The sequence below is a fragment of the Cyrtonyx montezumae genome, unplaced genomic scaffold (assembly GCF_038088225.1).
Source record: "Cyrtonyx montezumae isolate F1298 unplaced genomic scaffold, pur_monq_1.0 scaffold_0, whole genome shotgun sequence".
NCBI lineage: Eukaryota > Metazoa > Chordata > Aves > Galliformes > Odontophoridae > Cyrtonyx > Cyrtonyx montezumae.
The window spans coordinates 44,181,985-44,204,886 of NW_027071824.1; the positions used below are offsets into that span (position 1 = coordinate 44,181,985).

At 38.2% G+C, this 22,902-nt stretch overlaps 1 protein-coding gene across 1 annotated transcript in view; it reads left to right on the forward strand.

Moving 5' to 3' along the window:
* Positions 1 to 22,902, forward strand: part of THEMIS (thymocyte selection associated) — an 80,181-nt gene that overhangs the window by 8,126 nt on the left and 49,153 nt on the right. The window contains exons 2-4 of the mRNA XM_065734247.1: positions 7,571 to 7,729; positions 16,969 to 17,427; positions 20,356 to 21,389. Coding sequence (XP_065590319.1) covers positions 7,571 to 7,729; positions 16,969 to 17,427; positions 20,356 to 21,389 — 1,652 coding nt within the window. The remainder of the gene's footprint in view (positions 1 to 7,570; positions 7,730 to 16,968; positions 17,428 to 20,355; positions 21,390 to 22,902) is intronic.

A 22,902-nucleotide genomic window follows, 5' to 3' on the forward strand; every position in this document is an offset into this window, starting at 1 on the left:
CTAAATAAATCACAAACAGTTAAAACAGCAGTGACTCACCCAGTTTAAAAGCAGCTTTTGGCATTATTTTTGTTACTACAGTAATTCCAACTTGCAGGGGTAAAACCAACAAAAGGTCAAAGATGTTGTATTTGGAACTGTGGTTTCACTTGCTCTTTCCATTATAGTAGGTGCTGCACACACAAAAGCTTCGCTGCCATATTGCAGAGCATGAGCCCTCAGGATAGAAGAGAATCAGTAAAAAAGAGGAAGAAAAAAAAAACATAAACCCATCAGGAAAGAAATAAATCAGAAACTGCAGAAGTAATTTTTAAAGAAATTCCATTATGATTGAAATGGCTTAAAGCACTTGACTTTTAAAGTTTGACTTTATATGATGAAAGATAAATCTTACAGCTTTTGTTTTTTGAATATTTTGTGCTGGCAAAAATCAGACCCTCTGCAGCCTAGGCAAATATGATTGAGATAAGATGCCCTCTTTGCAAAGTGCCTTTTGAAGGGAGTTTACCCTATGGTAATTTAATCTCTGAGCTCCTTGGAGAATTTGTGTTCAAGACTGACCAAATATGCAGATTTTTGTTGCTTAGCATACATTAGAAAAAGAAAACCAGTAAGTCGCTCTGCTGTTTGGTAGGGTCCTACTACACCAACTCGTGCTGTTTTGTGACCTCTGCAAGCACCAGGCCACTGGAGCCAGGTGTGGGCATGGGGATGCTGGGATCCTCCATTCTCAGTAAGTAAAGGGTTTATGGAGGAAGGGGTGGATAAAAACCCTACAAATGCTGCATAATGTTTGGCACCACAGCCAGAGCTTGGAGAGAAATTTTGGCACGCTTGGTTCTTGGCCTGCCATTGATTGCATGTAAGATTTTTCAGCCTCTGTATTTTTCCCCCAAGGTGTTTAGTTTGTGGGGTTTAGTGGGGGTAAGTCCAGCATGCTGATTGTCCTCTCCAGTACTCGGGAGATATTTGACTGAAAAAAGATACATAACTTCTCACTGTCAGAAACCAGTTACTTTTCCTCACTGCTAATCAGAGTGTAATACCATTAGCATTATTAAGCAAAACTCTCCACCCTGCAACTTCAAAACAGATCTCTTCTTTTACTAAAGAGCATGAACTCTGAACAGCTGACTAACCCCCACATAACACTCATAAAGAATAATATCTTTTTATTGACACTAATTACAGATACATTATGTCCTTCGTATTACTTCAGGTGCCTAAACAGCCTTAATAAAACTGCCATTTCAACCCAGCTATGTCATAGCCGAAAGCAGGCTATTGTAGTTCTGGCTACACCAAAGGGTTATGCCTTTCTGGGAAAGCAAAATCGTGTCACCAGTCACTGAAACACAGGCACCTCTGAGCTGGGAAGACAGCATCCATATGGGCAACTGATGACAACATAATAGAGGAGAAAGGAACATTTGGAGACGGACACTGGGACAAAGTTCTCCTCTTTCAAGACATGTCAGGAGATCTTTCATCTCCTAGCAAAGCAGCCAAACTCCTGGTTCTTTGGATCTTCTTTCAAAGACCTCTGAGCCTGCCAGCTGCAATGAATTCAGTGGGTGCCACAGAGAGATGAAAAGGAAGAATTTTTTCCTTCAAGGATTCAAACTCATGGGTCTGGGGAGTAGATACCTAGTGTTTGGCCCACAAAGTCTTTTGGTTGCACTGGAGAAAAGTTTGAGCTTTGTTAAAAGAAGAATAGGGGATATTTGGAAATGCTTTGCAGAGCACTGAAGCAGACAGACTGTCGGACTGGGAGTCGGCCAGCTTGAGCTTGGGTTCCAACCTTGCTGAATTAATCAGCCTCAGTGCAATCTTAGTCACGTTTTTTGTCTAGTGGCATTGCACACACTGGTCCTCCTTGCTGCAGTGCCCGGACGTTTGTGACTGAATGGAGTTAAGTAAAAGTGATATATTATCAGTGCTTAGTCATGGACCTGATTTTGAGCAATACTCCCTACTGGGGTCACTGAATTGTTCACTCCTAGAGCAGTCGCCAAATGAACTGTAGGCTACTGGGAGAAAATGGGAACTATTACTGAGATGTTTGCTGTGCTGTTCTAACTTGTATTATAAAATGTCTATCTCGGTGGTGCTGTCACTAGCCCTGATGTGAAAGTGACATGATCCATCTCATGCATTAGCTGTCTTTAATAAGAAAACACTTTTTGTTTACATTTAATGAGAAATAATTCAAATAAAGGGCTCATGATAGGGAGGATGCTGGTGTGACTGCTTAATATTTTGGGAAAGATGGAGGAGAAAAATGTTTAACCAGTTGTTATGGTTGCTTTGATGTGATCACAGCAGTTGCTAATATAGATTGTCAAAGTAGAGATGAGCTTGTGAAAGGATATAAATCTGTTTTTTACAGAGCAAAATAGCAATCTAGAAAAGGTGGTTTCAAAGGCAACAAGCCCTTTAATTACAGCCTTCAGGGGCATTGTTTGATCACTGGAAATAAGCTGCTTTATTCTGGGTTTTGCTAAAATGTATTTTACATTATATTGTATACATCTTTCTCAAATAAAAAATATTCACTCCTCCAGTTTACTGTATTTACATTTTCAACACTTTCTTTGTGTCTCAAATGGGAAAAACACAGTGACCTTATGTTTTACAGCAAATGAATGTATTGAAAGGTCTGCTCTAATTTTGATTTCATTTTTCAGTTTATTTTGGGGGCATCCATTTCACATAGACTGAAGTTAACTCTTTCAGGGTCATGTTGTCACACAGTGGACATTTTCACTGAGTTTTAAGACTAACTATTTTGTCTTTTAAAGGAAAAAACATATTTCTTGTCCTTTTTGAAAACCATGAAGTTTTCCTTCGTCTCTTTTATCAGCACAAATATTTGTTGCAAATGCCTAGATGACAAATCACATAGGTAACATTTCTCTTGTCTGAACATAATCTTCATTATAGTATTCCAGGCAAACAGCCAAGCAAGGGCTAAAATCAGGGCTAAGGCAATTTAGTTGCAGACAAATATATAATTACAATCAATACTGTACATGCAACTGCACCCCCAAAACTTAATCCATTCTTGTATGGCTGGCAGTTTCATTTTTTAATGATTTTTTTAATATTGCTTTTGTTGAAAATAAGGCTTCTGCAATCATTGTCTTGGTCTGTTAACTATCGTCTTCCCAGACTCTCGCCCTCATATTCTTTTATCTTTGGTCTGCTGCAAATGAACATGGTAAAGGAGGAGGTAATTAAAGTCCAACAGGATGCCCATACATTTGCCAGTTAGTTATATACTCATGTAACAGTTTATTTCTGTGGGGGTAGGATAACCAACTCTCTTGCTTTTCTTCATTTCTTTTGTTCTTTCTTTTTTTTTTTTCTCTTTTGGTATAATATTCTTTTGCTCTTTTGTTTCTTTCTCTCTTTTTCTCTTTCTCTCTTAACTAGAATTGTGTCTTCTTCTTAAATTTTAATTTTAATATCACTTTTTCCTGGAACTGATGCTTTTAGATGAACGATCCATTTGTTTTCCCCTACAAGTTTTTGTTCTGATTAAAGACCCTGGGAGTTAAGGTGCTGTGACAGCCCTGTGTGTCTGTTCTGTGTGTGTTCCTCAGAGGTTTGCAGTCTGGCGTTTATAATCCATCTTTTTCTGAATGCATTATCTTGGCCCTTGATGTTTCAAACTGAGCCTGCAGCTCCGTGTAATGCTTTTTGTAGACTCCAGCTTGAACTCCATATGCTTGTCTGCCTCAGGTATTTTGTCTCTTTTATAAGTGTGGATTTTCTTTTCTTGTGTATTTTACCCTTTTCTTGTAGTGTTTTAGATTCCCTGCTATCTCTATAGAGCTGGGCTGCTCTTTAACCCATGTAGGTTGTTTTCTGCATTTCTCATGTTTCAGAAATTTTGATTGCTTTGTCAAAAGTGAAATTTTGAGTCATCTTGTCATCTATTTTTGAGTGCTTGGCAGTGCTAGACTCTTTTTATAGGTGCTGCCAGACTTTCTTTTCAGACTCTTTAGCCTACCACTAATATGTGTTTTCACTTCTTTGAATGTTCTGTTTATATTTTATATTCTATTCTGAGGATGGAACTTCTCAAACTCTCTGCAGTATAATCTGTAGCAAAGTTATTGTGTCCAAGGATGAGCAAATCTGATAAAAGCAGTAGTGCCTTCAGAACCAGCCATAATCAGAAACAGGGCCCACCTCTGCATCCCCTCCTCAATTCTTGATGGCAGCACTCTGCTGCAGATATACACTGAATCAGTGGTTAAATCTTCTTCAATTACAATATTTATTTCTTATTTTGGAGAAGTTTAGCCTCTTTACAGCTCTGTTCTTCCCCTCAGGATAGACGCTTGATTTGCTTCACTCTAGCTACTGTGTTGTTTGAAGTCACCCCAAGCCAGCAAGGCTACTGAGCATTCATTGCTCAATGCCTGTGCTCTTACGGAGCAACTTTGCCTGCATATGGGTGTATGGTGGGTCCCAGATGGACTGAAGGGGAGCATTTGCAAAGGCTGTCTGACAGAGATGAAAGTAAATGTGCCTGAAGCCCATAATTAGTCAGTGGAGTTACTTTCAATACATTAAATGATTTCTACGGGTCTCTTTTCTTGTGAGGTAAACTGGAGAAGCTAGATCTAAAGCTTCACTGAAATAAAAAAAGGCCTCTGGAAGTCACAAGCTCACATTTTGAGTGTTTTTTTTTGTTGTTGTTTGTTTTGTTTTGCAAATATTTATTCAAGAGTGAAAATATTGGAATTCTTTCCTCATCTTTCAATGTTTCCATAATGCAGAGCTCATCATGCAGGTTCCTCTGGGATTCCCTCTATCTAATAATATCATGGCTGCTTGTGAAATCTGCTGTCTGATGTGAAGAGTGAAGTAGTTCAGCGCAAAAGGAATATTACCCTCTTCATGGCTGCTCAATTTTCTCTCCCTCTCATTTTAATGTGTAATAAGTATTGCACACACAGGTTTCTGACTGTCATAAAATATCCTATAGAGCTCAACTGAAGCAATGAGAGCTATGATAATTCCTCCTGTGTTTATTAGAGCAGTGGCTACTGCAAGTGTAGAAATATCTGCTGGATATTTCTGGGGATATCTGTTGGGATAGTCCATGTTGATTTGCTAAGAGGCTGAAAGGAGATTAAGCAACTATGCAGTACCTATACAATAAGAAAACCATATTGTTCTTTTATTATTAGAGGGCAACAATTCTCTTGGTCTTCTGTTTTGCTTCAGATAGACTGAAAGAATGCCTAAACAGCATGTTCTTCCACTTGACTGTGGTTAGTATTTGTATGGCACTATAATCCAGAACAACTGTGCTGAACATTGTACTAATGCACAATAGAAAGTCATCAGCCTTCTGGGAATTTTAGAATTTGAGTACAGTAGCCCTCTTCATCCCATGTAAGGTCCACAGGGAGGGAAAACAGGCAACCTAAAGCAACTGCCACACGATTTTGGTCTGAGTTGTTTGTTTGGGTTTGGGATTATTTATTTATTTGTTTGTTTATTAGATTCCTTCTGCATGAAGTTAAAATCTATGCTCATGTGTGTCTTCTTCAGTTTAGAAGCTGGGGATTCCTTGGTGTCATATTAACTGTGAGAGGACTACAAAACAGAAAGGTTTACCTGGCCATCTATTAAAGACAGTAAAATCAGTCAGCTGTTCTATGTACTCTTGTACATTCTCCTCTCCTGACACAAAACTATTGGTTAGCCTAAAGTCAAACACAGGCTTTGGGTTTAAGCTAAAACTTGAGTGATTTTTACCCAGATCAGTCTCCCAGTGACTTCCAGTGAGGTTGAGGTGGTGGCTAAGTGCTATGTGCAAGTGCCGCAGCAAAGTTGATATACATATCTCATACTCATTGTGACTGGAATTGATCTTGAGTATGCCTTAGGAAAATCGCTGGGCTAACAGCTGTATTTTTTATATGACACTTGATTTAAAAAGTGAGTTGGCTTGGTTGTTGGGTTTTTTTTGGTTGTTTTCTCCTCCAACTACAAGGAAAACTGGAGTAGAGCTTACAGCTTTCTGTGGGAAGGAAGTTGTGCAGGCAGTGACAATGTTTCAGTACAGGCCATCTAAATTATTGATTGCTGCATGCATCTAGAGGTCAGGTTTTAAATATCCCTCACTGCTTGAGAACATTCTGGCTACCTATGTTAAAAAGAAGGGAGAAAAATAGAAATGTTCAAATTGAACAGAATGCAATAAAGAGCTATTAGAATGACTGTGGGAAGGAGAACACCTTCTTAGAGAGGATGAAAAATATTTGTTACTTTGAGATTTTTGTCAAAAATGTAACCAGAGAAGGAGCAAAATTAACCTTGCAAGCACTCTGTGAATGGGAGAAATGGAAGTGAGTGAAAAAGAAACATTTTAAATAGTAGAACAATGTCAGTAACAGAGCAAGGAACAGTCACCAAAAATAAGGAGTGGAAATGAGAATAAGGTTTCTCACTATGAAGGACTTGAAACTCTGAGGAGGCATTCCAAGCCCATCAGTTCAGGATAGAGCGTAATAAGTTCATGGAGGGAACTGCACTGCATCAGAACAATGGAAGCTAACATTAAATTTAGCATTTCTGATGGGAGGCTTTTTGTGTTCAAAGTAATACTATCTACAAGTGGAACTCAAAGAAGACTTAATCACTGTGTGTTCGCTGCACTGTATATATAATTAATTCTGTGCCTTGAAGCTTCTGCTAATCTCCTGCATGGACCAGGAAAAAAAAAATTTCCTTCTTCTGCGTAACTTGGCTATTGTTTCATGTTTATTTTATTATTCCACCCCAACATATACACAATTCTGAATTATCAGAGATGGACCACAGCTTGAATGGAAAAGGAAACGTTTTTGGCAGATCAATTTGTGTAGTTTTTGGCAGATCCAGTTTGTGTAAGGGAAGTTCTGAAATGCTTGGGTTGGATTGCTTTGTTCTGGCAATCACAATTCTGAACATTGTAGACAAAATAAAGGATTTTATTTCCTGCCAGGTCAGAATTGGTAGGTTTTTTTCATCATGTAGCAATGATTACCATTCTTAATATACCAGTCTTTGTATTTTCTTATTTTCCTATTGCTATAGAAATATCAAATGTAGATTGAACTTCACTGTCTCCCAGTCTCTCCCTGGACACCGTGTAGGGTCTGTATATTTGTCTTCTGTTGTAAATCATTGTTTTCTATGGGTTGTGCAGTGCCCTGTGCTGCGCAGAGGCACCTTTCCTGCCTGAGCTCCACCACCTGCTGATTTTGTGTGCCAGTTCATGATGACCCAGGCGATCTTGTGTTCAACTTCGATATATTTCACTTTGAAACAGGGGTTCTTTAAAGTCTTTTCTTGCACGTAAGGACAGTACGTACGCATGGCTAGAGAGGCTGAAGTCTTAAGATAAATTTTCTTATGAACCTAAGGAAGAAATTGGAGATTCAATTATTTATTACATGATAAGTATATTTCATAGCAATTCAATATTTTTCTTTTATACAAAGAGATAACGATACTTGAAAAAGTGAGAAAAAGCTGAACATGTTTCTTTTGTGTTTCTTTTCAGGTTCCATCTATGAAATGTTTGGAAATGAATGCTGCCTGTCAACAGGAGAAGTGATTAAAGTTATTGGCTTCAAAATTAATAAGCTCATAGCAAGTATCTGTAAGAATAATGAAGACAGCCAGTTTTCTGCCAAAGTGGAATTGCCACTCAGTTTTCCTGGTATAGTATTTCATGAAAACATGTTTCTGAGGAATTATAATCACCTTTTTGCATTTCATTGATTTACTGTCTTGACCGATATTTGCTTGAGCTTACATCTCAGCTGTCACAGATATAATTTTATCAGATGGCACAAAACACCACCCACTCATTTTTAAGTTTCCATTCCTATAGTTCTCTTTCATGTCTGGATAGAAGTTATTCATGTTATAATGTTCAGAAATGATCTCTATACTTGAGGTCACTCAGCATAAGAATTCTTACACAGATATCTACTCAGCTGTTTGTGACTGTTGTATTTTGAGCTATTTTTCTTGCCATGTGTGCAGAACATGATTTAATTACTGTAGGTATATCATTATTTGATTATTCTGAGTAGAAAAGACTGTTTTCTCATGTTTTGTTTTAATTTAATAATTTATTTTAATTCCTGTGGCCAAAGTGGCTGCTTCCTGACTGGAAACTAGAACAGAGGAAACCAGACTGTTCTGTAAAGATGTCCTCAAATACCCACCTTTTTGAACTTGGATTTGATACTTTGCATCTGATATTGACTTGATATTTGAATTGAAAATATCATCCTCTGATCATGCAGCCTTGTTAGGGAGAGGTGGCCAAGTACTGCATCTCATTTCATCTGCTTTTTAGGGCCTGGCTGCATTAAGTAGGGGAGTGACTAAAATGCAGAGGAGGAAATACTGTGGGTTTATGCATGTGGAAAGTGGAAGAGGCAAACCAGGTTGAGAAACTGACAGAAAAATGGTGAACCTTGGAGCAGTAGATTGAGTGCTTAACTCAGTAATGTCCCTGATGCTTTTCTATGCCAGACAGTGCATGTGAGAATGCGTACATGCACATATAAAATGTTTAACTTACACCAGCCCCCAAACTGGAGTGTACTTTTCCTTCAGAGGGAAACAAGGAATATTTCCTAAGCAAATCAAATGCAAAAGCACATAGAAAAACAGTGTTTCATCTCAATTCCACAGGAAAATATCTTCTGTCATACCTTCATTTTCCATCTCTAAAATACAGATTTCTCTCTGAAGTAGTCCTATGTATAATGTTCTTTTCCCCAGTGGATTCTCAGTGTGCTTTCATGTTTTTCTTATTTGGTGAATCAGAACCATTTGTATGACCACTTATTAAAATATTTTTTTGAAATGTCATTTTCAAGCACTGATCGGGCCTGAAAGTAGTGATCAATGACATTTTAATTATTTGTGGCTATCTAGAGATATTAAACTACTGCTGTACTGTGAACTCTCAAGATACTCAGTATTTTTCTTGAATTCCAAGCTTCTTTGCTATTATTAAAATTTCTTCTATTATCTTTAAAATATATGTACGTGTAGTAAGCTGTATTCTGTATCTTGACTGACAAGTGGGGTTGAACATTTGAATACTAAACTTGATCCAACACAACTAAGCATTAGAAGTAATCTTACCTTTATTAATTTTGAAGCTCATGATTTTTAGAACAGAACAACTTGTGATTTCAAGTAATTGAACTTCGTGAGCCCAGATTTGTTTGCATTCAAGTGATCAGTTTTACAACTTGGATATTGTGGTCCTGTTGGGCATATTTTTAAGTTTAGTCAAATATCTAAACTTACATGCATATTTTTGTGATCTCCAGCCTAGCATTATAGAAAATATACACATTTTATTATGTATACACATTATGTTTTGAATGAAACAGTTGGACTTGGTAATCTTTGTAGATCCCTTCCAATCTAGTCTAATGTTGCTGGCTTGTCTCATCTCTAGAACAAAGAACAGAATCAAATTGCTGGTGATATATTTCACACTCTCATTGATTTTCCTCAGTAAAAATATCCACAAGTCTCTAGACTGTCACTGTATTCTCGTTGTTACTTGAAGGGCTTTCTTGCTAGTATTGATGATAAGAAAACTTCTGTATTGATGTTATTTTCCACTTCCATTGTGAGTGATCATTTGCATGTGATGGGCCCACCTACCCTTTCATTCTATGCATGCTGACATAAGCAAGCCACTCATCTATTTAGGTTACCCTGGGGATGATGTCTCCCTGAGAGAAAAACTGGGCTCATTGGCTCTAAATGAGCCTTGCTCTTTGTCTTTCTGAATGTGTTTGCAACCTAACCTACAGAAATCCTTTTTTCTGCTCTGGCAAATCAGATTCTTGATAAAGGCCTAATCTGGCCTTTGCATTAGAGAAACTGCTGCAACTGCAAGTTCGCTATCGGTGTTATTTCATTTTATCCTCATTCTAATTTGTTCTTCTTCATGCCTCAGAGGGTCAGGCTGTTCTTTCTGTGTTCATACATTGGACCAAAAAAAAAATAATCTGCTGCTACTCTAGACATTTTGATGACTACATCTAACAGCATTTTGAACTACAATTTTCACTGCTAACAAGTTAGCAGAGACTGGTAATTTGCACAACACCTGAACTGTGTGCCAGTGAAATCAACAAATGATTTCATTTTGTTCTGTTAAATTCCTTTTTCTGCAAAAATATTATTCATCTGTCCCTGTTCGCAAGATGTCTCTGACAGCTGTCACTGCTCATTCCTACAGGACCTGACAGATGTAGCTGAGCACAACCATTCCTTTTCTGCTCTCAGCCTTTGCGAGCCATGAGGCAGGAGATTTGCCTGTGGCCACACATGCATGGGAGAGCTGAGACTGGGCACAGTAAGGCTTACCTTGGTAGGAGTTTGAGATGTCAGTCTGAAAGACTTCCATGTAGCAGTGAGAACGTCCTGCAAAACAGAAGTGATCAGAAAATCAGTTCCTGGGCTTCCATGGTAGAGAAGCCACAGATGCATCTGATACATGGCTTTCTATTGGTGATGCCAAGTACGAGCTATGGAGATCTGATGAAAATATTATTTTCACACAGTCTGGGAAGATGATACAAAGGAAAGACCTGCCAGCCTCAGGAGTGAAATAAGCAGCAGGAGATGACAGTAGTGGAGAGTTTGGCTTTGAGGCACAATGGGAAGAAGATGGTGCAGCAGATGGAACAGAGGTGGAAGAAGTGTGGGTGGTGGAGGAATGGCAATCAAATCATCAGGATTAGTCGGGAACTAAGCTGATAACATTCTTCTGCATTACTTTGGGGAACAGAAACTACTATGATGACACCAAGCTGTGGGGTGCAGTTGACACACAGGAAGGATGGGATACCATCCAGAGGGAAGTAGACAGACTTGAGCAGTGGCCCCAGGTAAACCTCATGAAATTCAACAAATCCAAATGCAAGATTTTGCACATGGGTTGAGGCAAACCTCACTACTAAGCTGGGTGTTGAAAGGATTTAGCTCAGCCTTGCTGAAAAAGACCTGGGGGTACTGGCAGATGGGAAGCAGGAAATGAGCCAGCAATGTGCCCTCACAGCTCAAAAAGCCAATTGCATTCTGGGCTGCATCAAAAGAAGTGTGGCCAGCAGGGCGAGGGAGGTGATCCTGTCCTTCCACCCTGTGCTGGTGAGGCTTCACCTGGAGTACTGCATCCAGATGTGCAGTTCTCAGTACAGGAGAGACATAGACCTGTTGGAGCATGTCCAGAGAGGGGCCATAAAAATGACCCAAGGGATGGAACCCCTCTCATATGAGGACAGGCTGAGAGAGCTGAGGCTGTGCAGCCTGGAGAAGAGGAGGCTGTGAGGTGACCTAACAGCAGCCTTTCAATATCTCCATAGAGATTAAATATCTCTATCCCTATATATCTCTTTAGAGCTACAGGGAAGAAAGGGACAGACTCTTTAGCAGGGCCTGTGATGATAGAACAAAAGGAAATGGCTTCAAGCTCAAAGAGGGTAGACTTAGGTTAGAAATAAGGAAAAAGTCTTATACGGTGAGACACCGGAACACATTGCCTAGAGATGTGGTTGATGCCCTGTCCCTGGAGACTTTCAAGACAAGGCTGGATCAGGTCCTGGGCAACCTGATCTTACTATGATGTCTCTGTTCATTGCAGGGGAGTTGGACTAGATGATTTTTAAATGTTCCTTCCAACTCTAAGGATTTTATGATTCTAGTCTAGGACAGAAAGTCATTCTGTTATTTTTAAATTGAAGACTATTTGCAGGTGAGCCTGAATGCATCAGCAATCTGTTAGACAAAGAAGAAAAAGAGAGAATAGAAAGGATGCTCCTTTTCTTCAGAACTCTTATTAAGGCTGGAAATAGGGAGTTAAAATTTAATGGAGGTGCACTCTATCACCAGTAAAAGGGAGCTGAATATATCATTCTATAAAAAGGTGGGAAAAGATCCTTCTGTATAAAGATACTTTCTCACAGGATGAAATGGGTGATCCATGGTTCTTATTTTCTCTCCCATACCAGTAAAAATCATTTTCTCTGATTCCAGAACTCTTTTCCTCTACCAATGTGTACATCAATGTGTACCTAAACCATTTATTGTAAATTATATGGTGATTAGATTTGGGGCTTAATAATAATGAAATGATAGCTAGGCAGGCATTTCATTAGCTGATATGGGTTCCTGAAGAGTAACAATGCTATAAATTCCACTAATTACTGTGTATGAGGTCTGCTCCAAAAGTAATGCCTCTTATTTTATTATGTAGGGCCAGTGTCAGAGGCAGATGTTGGTGATATGGCAATAGAAGCTGAACACATGGCATTTTTCTGCCATGTGATGTATGCCAGCAGAGGGACAAACTTACAAAATGGCATCTGGTATGGACATGTATTTGAAGCAAACATGGAATTGAATTCCTTCATGTAGAAAAAAATGGCACCCACTGACATTCATTGACCCTTGCTGAATGTCAGTGTAGACCAAACAGTGGATGGGAGCAGAGTGAGGTGATGGGTGCAGCATTTCATAAGTGGTGACAGCAACAGTGGGTCTCCACTGGTGCAGATTTCTACAGGCACCACATGCCTGTATTCAAAAATGCATAGGTAATAGTAGTGACAATGTTGAAAAGTATAGTTTTGTAGCTGAGAATTTAGTCTATCAAACACTGGCATTGTTCTCTTTGTGTTTGTTGTACTTTCCATGGAAATAAATAGGAGTTATTACTTTTGGAGCAACCTATAGATGTTGTTATTCTTGTCTACCTGTAATTCTCCCCAAAACTATTGGACATCTTTGTATTTGGTCATAGCTCAAATTATTTAATAAATAGATCTATATGAGCAATAATGCCATCTCTCAGTAAACCTGCCATATTTTTTTCCTAATTCACAATTTCTATCTGCCTTTGTCCTAACGATCCACCAAGCACTCTCATGAAATTCTGAGATGATTTGATTCAGTTGTTTTATGATTAATGAAAGAGTACAAAACCAACAACAACAACAAAAATTTACCTCAAAATGCCCAAACTTTAGTATCTCAAACTTGCCATATGTCTCCTGCTCTGGAGAATTCCTTGCTATCTAATGTTAGGAGAACAGTTGTTTTTTTAATTTGACTCATAGTGATTTTAATGAGGTTCTGAATACTTCCAGATAACATTTTTTAAAACTCGTTTCTACATGAAAAACAAATAAACATGTCATGGCTAAGAGACCATTTCTGAGAAGGTACCATGTCAGATTATGACAGTTAAATCGGAATCACAATGGTTTTCCCTAATCATGCCAGAATAACTTTTTCTTTATTCATCTCCTTTCTATAGAGAGAAAAACATATGGAATTTAACATACTTAAAAACATAAACAGGTGGCTATTAGGGGACTATAATTCATGGATCTCATCAATACAGAAGTTAAGTATGCAAGTCCACATGGCTCTTTAGTTGCCTATGCAAGCATTCTGTTACTGAAATTAAGAAAATGAGCAGAATGGAATATGAAGGCTTTTCTGCTTCCAGCCCTGACAAAGTCAGTCTGCCTGGGCTCCAGGGGATAATCTGTTGTCTGGTTTTGTGTGAGAGCTGATAATTATGCTTCCACATGAGAAATTCTTTCCAACCCATAATGGTCATCAGTTTGTTGCTGAAAAATAGCTCTGCAGTCCCAGAGAAATCACTAGAGCCAAAGTCTGGTGTCAACATCATAGAGAGATGAAAGTTTCTTGTGACTGTGCATTGCCATATATTTTCAACTGGAAATGTTTTTTAACATATTTTATAGTGCCTTTTACAGGTGGTACTCAAGGTTTTCTAGGGGCATTCTGTGTGCACCTATATCATAAATTTGTAAACATAGTTATTGCCTTTGGGATACATCATATGTACTTTGAATACATTTTAATGAGTAATATTCCTATTTCTTCTCTCCCAGCACTGCCAAATGGTGTTGCCCTCCCTTTTACAGGAACACTGGTAGGGAATGCTGTCTTGTCCATGACTTCAGATTGTCATTGGTGCCTTGTCACTGTGATGTTTTCTAAATGCTGATGAACCAGTTTGTCTTGATCTACACTGACAACCCCAGTAGTGATTATGCTTGCAGTAGCTAACTTGGTTGTTAATAACTGTTAAAAATAATCTGTGGGAAGCACTAAAAATGCTAGTGAAAAAAAAAAAGTGCATGCTGTGGTTTTACCTGTGCAGTTGCATTCATGGAGGTGACTTCCTTGCAGCCTGGAATAAAAGTCATGAAACTTTCCCATAGTGCTGCACCGAGGACAGACACAGAGGATGTATGTTCACAAAGGCACTGATTTCAAACAGGAGGAGCCATCTGTCATATAGACAAGTGCGAAGGCTCTGAATTGCAGAGTTACATGAGCACAATTAGTGACTTACTTCTGCAGTAAATCAAGCAGGCTGTTGCTGCTTAGGCTGCTGCTAAGTGCTCAGTGCTGTTAGTTGCCACAGCTACTAGTGGTCTCATGGGGTACCTGGAACCAAACATGCTCAATCTGGTGATAAATTCAGTGAACAACTATTTAACATATAGAAACTTTGTGTCCTTAATGTATCTAGCAAGAAGCATAGTAAAGCTATGAAATAAATGTAGCAGTTCTTGTTACAGAGAGACAAGAATCGCTGAGATTCTATGGTGAAAAAGGAGAAAAATAGATGAAAGAATAAAAGATTGTCTACAGAATGATTTTATATATCCTTTTTAAAGACAGAAATCCTAAGGATCCCCTGCTTCCCCATGGGCCCCTCAATTGTGTTGATCATGTATTCAGGGTAAAGATAAGTAAGGGAAAAGATGTGGAAATTAAAAAAAAAAGCAGTTTTTAAACAAGGCAAATCCCTTGACCCAATTTGTTAAGCAATCCCACTATTGAGATGGGTCTGGAGATGGGGTGAACGAGCATCTTCCCAACACCTAGCAGGATCTGAGTCCTACAGCATCACATTTGGCTAAGATTTGGGTACCTGCTGTGGCATCCTGCCCATTTTCTTACTCTGATCACCACAGAAAGACAGTCATAGCCAGCACTGCCCGTTTCCCTTCTAAATGATGAGGTGGGCAAATAGAGCACTTAAAGCTTTTTAGAAATAACATGAACCACTCAAGATATGTAGAACAGGGGAGAAAGTGTCTCCAGTGCTGCCAAGCAACACTCCTTGGGTCTGCAACCCATGCCTCCTTCATAACTGCAAAGGTGGGAGAATTTATTTACTCAAAGGACATGATGCCCTTTTTGTGTTCTGCAGGAGACAAAATAAAATAAAATAAAATTGAGGGCCATGGAATTTCTGCTTTTTGGCTTGTAGGGAGGTAGGAAAAAATGTGCTACATTGCCCAAGGTGCTTGGCTTCACCATTAGCGTAGCTGTAGCTAGAACTTAAAAGTTGTAATGTGATTCTATGAGGCAGCATTCACACTGCTGCATCTTGGGTAGGAGATAGCTTAATCACATAGCTCAGCTAAACCCTACAGTTTAGTCCTTTAAACTGTCCACTTCATCTTCCTCTGTGAAAACTCTCACACAAATATAGAAATGTACACATTTTTCTTGTGATGTGAACTCCTAATGAGACAGCTCCAAAGGCCATGACTAACATGAAATAATAATGTCCCTAGGGGCTACAGAGGCTCAGCTGCAGATTCTGCTAGTATAGTAGCAGTACTACTGTACAGTATTTCAGCACTTTAATTGCATTGCTATGGCCACAGTGTTCCAGTACCCAAACTGTGAAGCACTCCATCTCATGGTCTGTTCTATCAGAGATGCTAAGATCATTTCTTTATTCCTATATTTATGTGCTACTGTTATTATTTCTCTAAACATTCTTACTCTTGGAATCCCTAGGAAAACCCAGTGGTGTTTAGGGAGAAAATTCATCATGTTTTACTGATTGCATTACTGTTGCTCTTTCTCGTAACATGTCTGCATTTGTTTCTTAAAGTCTTGTTTCCTGAGGAAACAGATAAGAATTGAAGAGAACGTTTTTTGTTTTTTTTTTGTTGTTTTTTTGGTTTTTTTCTGTAGCAAAGATTATTCTTTTTCTTTTAAATCATAGACATAAACATGCTGGATGTCAGAAATATTGTTTCTGTAGAGTAGAATGGGCTAATTCCATCTATCTACACTTTGTATCACGTGGTTGATATTATCTTCATGCAGTTACATTTCTAGCAACAGAACTATCCGCTTGTTGTGGTTTAACCTGGCAGCAGCTCAGCCCCTCATAGCCTTTCACTCACTCCTCCGCAGTGAGATGGGGTAGAAAAACAGAAAAAAAAGTGTAAAACTCATGAGCAGAGACAAAGAATGTTTAATATGACAGAAAAGGAAAGAAAATAATAGTAATGATAATAATGATAAAAAAATATATGTAAGAAGTGAAGCACAGTGCCCATTGACTGATGCTAAGCTAATCCCCAAGAAGCAGCTAACCCTCCTGACCAAGCCTCCTCAGTTTTATAGCTTTTTCACAAATTACCATATGGCATGAAATGTCCCCTTGGCCAGTCTAGGTCAGCTGTTTACTTTCCATCCTCATCTAGCTCCTTCTGCCCCCTCAGCACCCTTGATGGCAGGACAGCACAGAAAGCTGAAAGACTAAAACATTCTTTGCTTTATATAGCACAGCTCAGCAACTCTAAAACATTGTTAGCTTCAATATTTTCATTATAAATCCAAAACATGGCACCATACCAGTCATAATGAAGAAAGCAATCTATTGCAGCTGAAATCATGACATAGGTATGATTAAGGATCTTACCAATTCTTAATTCTCAATAATGGGTGAGAGTCAAGTGAATGGTGCTCTTTCCAGTGGTGTCCAGCCAGGGGTGATTCTGTGATTTGCACTGTCTTGCTTTGTATATTTTCCTTCTCGTAATGCATCTTTTCTGTTCTTAGGTCTGTATAAGGTTGTGGCAGACAAAACACCGTATGCAAGCATTGAAGAAATTACAAGAAAAGTCGCTATTGGGCCAACAAGATTTGGCCATCCATGTTTCTACAGCCCTGAGGATCTAAAACTGGCAAACCTCACTATCAAACAAGGTGAACAGATCACCTTCAATTCTGTGGAAAAGATCGATGGAACAATGGCAGTGAGCTGTGTTGTGGTCAGAAACAACCGATCTCATTCATTTACTTTGCCCCTTTCACAAGAAGGAAAATTCTACGAGTGCGAAGATGACCAGATATACACTCTAAAAGAGATTGCAGAATGGAAAATCCCTAAGTGCAGAAGCCGGATTGTCAAACTTTCCAACACTTTACATATGTGGAACTCCTCTAATCCACTTCCTGAGAATTTTGATGGCTACTTGATTCTCATGCCTGTCTATGAAGTGCAGGCAGTAATGAAATGTAAGTAAGAATTAAGGTCAAAAATCTATTTACTCTGTATGATGTAGCATCCTTAATACATACAAGTTGCTCAAAATAATCAGGAAGAATTCTGTTTGTTCAAGAACTACTGAGGCATTTTTACCTGTGATGCTTATTTCTAATTGCAGGAAGATCGAAATAGTACTGCCATTTTCATTTCCATCAAATATTAATACAGTTTCCTTGTATTACTTTTTGTTGTCATTTTACTTATCACTACTAACATTAAATCATCTTTCAAAAGGAGATATATTAGAAAGTGAAAAGTAGAGCTTAAGAGTACAGTTCAGTTCTGAGATCCTCTCTCTTTGTTTCTCTTTGTCTGTGGAGAAGCCACATGATCTCTGTAGGCGTTCAAAGTCAGGTTGAATGAGACCTTGGGCAGCCCAGATCTGGTGGGTGGTTACTCTGTCCATGGCAAGGGAGTGAGACAAATAGGTTTTTATGGTCCCTTTGTACCCTATATGTTCTGTGACATACATTTTATAACACACTTAACTACAGTTTGTGAACTGCAGTGTTTTTCAGACTGACATCATTGAAGAATGAAAACCAATATTATTTTACTCTGTAAAAGAAACAAATATCAATAGATACAAACATAAAAGATTCATTGATGATATCTGAAACCTCTGGGTTTGAGGAAATGGGAAAGAATTAGATCTTTAGATCTAATTAGATCTCTAGCCAAGATCTTTAAAGGCTGTAATTTGTTAATGAGTTTTTAATAATGTAGAAAAAAATAAAAACAAGAAAGAAAATGAAGAAATGTTTTTTCTGTGGTAAATCAATACTATTTTAGTTATTCTACCAAAAAGCTGAAACTGTTGGTTTCTGTTCTTACCAATGTTTATACCTATGCATTACTTTAAACTGAAGTTAGAAGTTGTGCAAAGGTATAAGTACACAGTGAAATACTCCTATGGTATGGTGTATAGCTTGACACTGAATAGCTGAGCTGCAGTAATGACTTTTGTGCTTGCACAGTGTACTGACTAAAGTTCCTCCATAATAGATGGAAACAAACAAACAAACAAAAAAAAAACAACAAACCCAACTTATGCAAAAATATTTGACTTTTCTTGAGGACAGCAAAAGCAATAGGTGGAAACTGGCTGCAATTCTTGTTGATGCACCCACAGTATTAAAGTTTACAGGACAGTAGCTTAGCTTTTGGGAAGCTTTGCTGTCTGTTGCTTTTACTAGAAGAACATCAGAAACTATAGAAATGAAATCCTGAGAGAAATATGTAATTCTGGAAGATATTAAGGTTAAAAATTTTACTATGGAAATTCCTCTGAGTAGTGGTATATGTAAGGAGATAAAATACACAAGAGAGAAATAAAAGTGAGCAGAGACTTTCAGCACAATGTACCATAGTTGCTAAATGCTTTTCATGAGATATTACTCTGTTCTTGCTACGTGATTTAAAGTGTGAGTTTGGAAAGTGTATCTTCACCAGATACAATAAAAAGATAAGTTTTATGCAGCGGTAACTACACTCAGAGATCTAATCCTAGTCATGCATCTGGATTCACAACAGAATATATTTATGGCCATTTAGATATATAAGAAGAATTAGTAAGAAATTAACATTTCTCAAAGACTTTTAGAAGATTCAGAAATATGTAGGATTCACTCATCTTCCAAACTGGTATTTCTGGTGAGGATTTTGTTTGTTGATTTTATGTACCTATTTATGTTTCATGATGTTCTCAACATTTAAGCAGCATTAAATGAGCCTTAAATAACAATTTAATACAAACTTGAAAAGTAGATTTTATGGTGCAAGATTAACTACTTTCATGTGGACCATGAAAAATGCTTTTTCACTAATTTTAGAAGAACTATAAATAGATGCAAGATGAAGTATGAGCAATACTAACCACAATTAAAACGGGTTCTTGATTATAGAGAGATTAGATTACATTTTCATGGTCTGTGGACAGGAATCCTCTGTTCTTCTCAGTCTTAATACATTACAAATCTTTGTGCCTGAACCTTTCTCACTTGCTTATAGAAAATGTCCATTTTCACTAATGTTTCCACCTTTCTTGACTTTCACATGTGGTAGTCAGGACTGTTGCACCTGAAGGTGTTAATGTGACAAAAGTAGAGTGGGAGCAGACAGATCCTGAATTACTTTCATTGATGTCTATTATGTAAAATACATGACTGATACCAGCTTTTAGGCATGAAATCTCGAAATGCCATGTTAAAAGAAGGTATGGGTACAGGTTTGCAGCTCCTGCAGGATGAGTCATAATAAAGAGCCATTAAATAATATTTATTTGTTAAACTTTACTGCTTTGATTAGTGACCACTGATATTACTGACCTGGAGCTAAATTCTTAACAAACCTTAATTACACAGTCAGGTTTTATAGTCGGAAGTTTTGCATCCAAATTTTTGCAAGTTTGGTTAGAATTGTTGTTGACTGCTAAAGGTAGTAGCTCAGTTCTGACTGTGAATAAAACCAGGTACCTTAGGGAGAGATATTAGAGTTCCACAAGCAGACCATTACAGTTGAAATTTCCTCTTTCAGTAATAATAGTAAATAAACTTTGACTTCATTATACAAAGATTTTGCCTTTTAAAAAAGTTATATTAATTTGTAATAATTATCAATGCTTTCCTTATTATAAATATCAAAGTATTTTTAATTTGTTCCAGAAATGCCTTATTCACATGTTATCTCATTTTTCATCTCCTTTGTGAGGTCTTCTGCATATCTGATAACTATATATCTCAAATTTAAAAAATTAGTCTTTGACTAGCCTACCAGTTGTACACGGTTGCATGTCTCAGGGAAGGTACTTTTCATATTTGGCCCACAGGGCATGTATGTTTTATTTTTATATCAATTTGAAGACAAAACCAAATATATATCTATTTTTTTCTTTTCAGTTCGTAAGGACATAGTTCATATCCTCTCTGATCTAGATGTTGAGGTCAAGGATATAACAGACTGTTACGATACTAGCTCTTTCATTCAGCCGCTGTCTTTGGAAGATGTATTTGAGAGAACAAGCAAGGAATTTCCCATGGTTGCTGAGATAATGGATGGGCCCTTAGGAAGCCACTTACTGCATACGGGGAAAGAGATTGTCATCTACAAAAAGTATCAGGCTACAAGAATTATAGCCTCTGAGATCAGAAGTGATTCCTCCAAAAGACATTTTTTAATCCCTATGACCTATAAAGGAAAGTTCAAGAGAAGACCTCGGGAGTTTCCAACTGCCTATGACTTAGAGACAGCAAGAAGTGAAAGGGAACAGCTTCATGTTGTAGCAACTAAAGCTTTTGATTCTCCTCATACAGAATTTTTTTCTGTTTCAGTTGGAGATCAGTTTCTAGTTCAGCACTGCCAGACTAGTGAAGTTCTTTATGAGGGAACAAAGACAGTCATAGATGTTTTATCCTGTGAACAAATACTAAGTAATGCATACAAGAAAGTGCTCCTGCCTATGTACATGGAAGGTGGCTTTGTGGAAGTGATCCATGACAAGAAGCAGTACCAGCTTTCTGAGATTTGCAAAGAATTTCGTTTGCCATTTAATGTCAAAGTGTCTGTGAGGGATCTTTCCATGAAAGAGGATGTCTTGGCTGCCCTGCCTGGTCTGCAACTTGAAGAAGAAATCACAGACTCTTATTTGCTAATCAGTAGCACCAGCAGTCCAATGGAGAGCTGGGAAATTCCCGTGTATCGCTTAAACATGTTGGTCCATTTACTCAGCAAAGATATCCAGACAGTTGTACCTCCCTTGACTAAGACAACAGTGGAAGAGATCAGTGAAGAGCAATACTATATGGTACGAAGATATGAAAACCAAACCGTACTTCCACCCCCTAGACCTCCCAAAAAGCCAGCAACACTTGCGCTACAACCTGTTTTTGCAGTTTCTGAGCAAGATGTATCTGATGTACCACAGGCTCCAAAGGTAAATATTGCACTATGTCTATGTCTTTGAACCTCTTACAAACATGAGTCATTTATAGTCTTCACTTCACTGATGTATCCTAATGGCATTGTACACAGATGGCTCTCTGTTCCTTATAATAGGCAAATTAGCCATTATAGACAACAATGGTTAAAATCTCTACTCTGTGTTAATTGATCCATGAAAAACAACAGAACCATGCTGACTCACAGCAGAAAACTTGGCCTTATAATTTTAGACAGATAATCCTTAATTGCAGCAATGCAAAAGTGAATGGAGAGTCTTGAAGTGGTTATATTCGTTTGTTTATTAAGAGGTAACATATGTTTTCATTATATATATCAAGAGAATTTTGCTCAGCTGGAAACAGCAAAGTCAAATTCATAGAAAGACTGGTTGTATGGATCTTTTTAACTGCATATTTTTCCATATACCCAAGTGAAAAATAGATTTTGAATAAAAAGGGCAACACTTTCAGAAAAACCCTTGATACAAAAAAAGTTAAGTACCCCTTCTAGGACCATTTTCTTAGTGATTAACCTAAGCCAATGCATTTGTTCATTAATTTTTGTGCTGAGTCTGGCTGGGATGGAAATTATTTTATTCATAGCAGCCTATGAGATACTACGTTTTGAATTTGAAACTAAAATGGTGTTGATAACTCACTACTGTTTAGGCTGTTACTGAGTAGTATATGCATGGCTACTAGGCCCTCTCTTTTTCCCACTCTGTCCTCCTAGCAAGAATGTGGCCTAGAGTCTGGGATTGGACGCAGCTGGGATAGATGAGCTGAAGTGGACAAAAGAATATTCTGTGTCATGCTTAGCCATAAAAAACAATAGGCATAATTGGTCTGGGAGAGTGGCTGTAGAGCAGAAACTGGCAGTCCATCTTTCTGCTTGTGGAAAGTGTTGAGCAACATCGTCTTTTCTTCCTCTTTCCTTTACCTTTTACATTGTTGTGGGTTTGTTTTTTGTTTGTTTTTTGTTTTTTTTTTGTCTACCCAAGAATTTTCTCACTTTTTCTCTTCTTTGTCCCAGCATCAGAAGGGGAGTGAATGAACAGACAGATGGGTGTTTAGCTGCTTGTCAGGATCAACCCACCACAGTTTTCTTGCATACTGAAAGAACTGAAGAAAGACAGGTCAATCAATTTCAACAGAGGACTGTTGGGTACATAATGAGTGCGGTGAGGCCTCAGTAGGAGTCTGCAAAGCAATTATGCTGCACTTTAAATGCAATAGAACTCATGGCATTGCATTAGGAGTGTGTTCAGGGAAAGTTATTTTTGGTGTTGCTATCAAACTAGGGTCCTGATGTACCCACCATAGAAGCAGATCTTAAGTGAGTCCTCATTGTTCCTTGCTGGAAATGTCCCTCTCTTCAGTGCCATTTCCAGGACCACGTGCAGGTCACCAGCTCCATAGAAGTTTGGGGAGCAACAGAGAGTAGGAGAAATGAAGAATCGGGATGGGTCCCTCAGATAAGGCTAATATAGCAAAAAATGCTGTGCA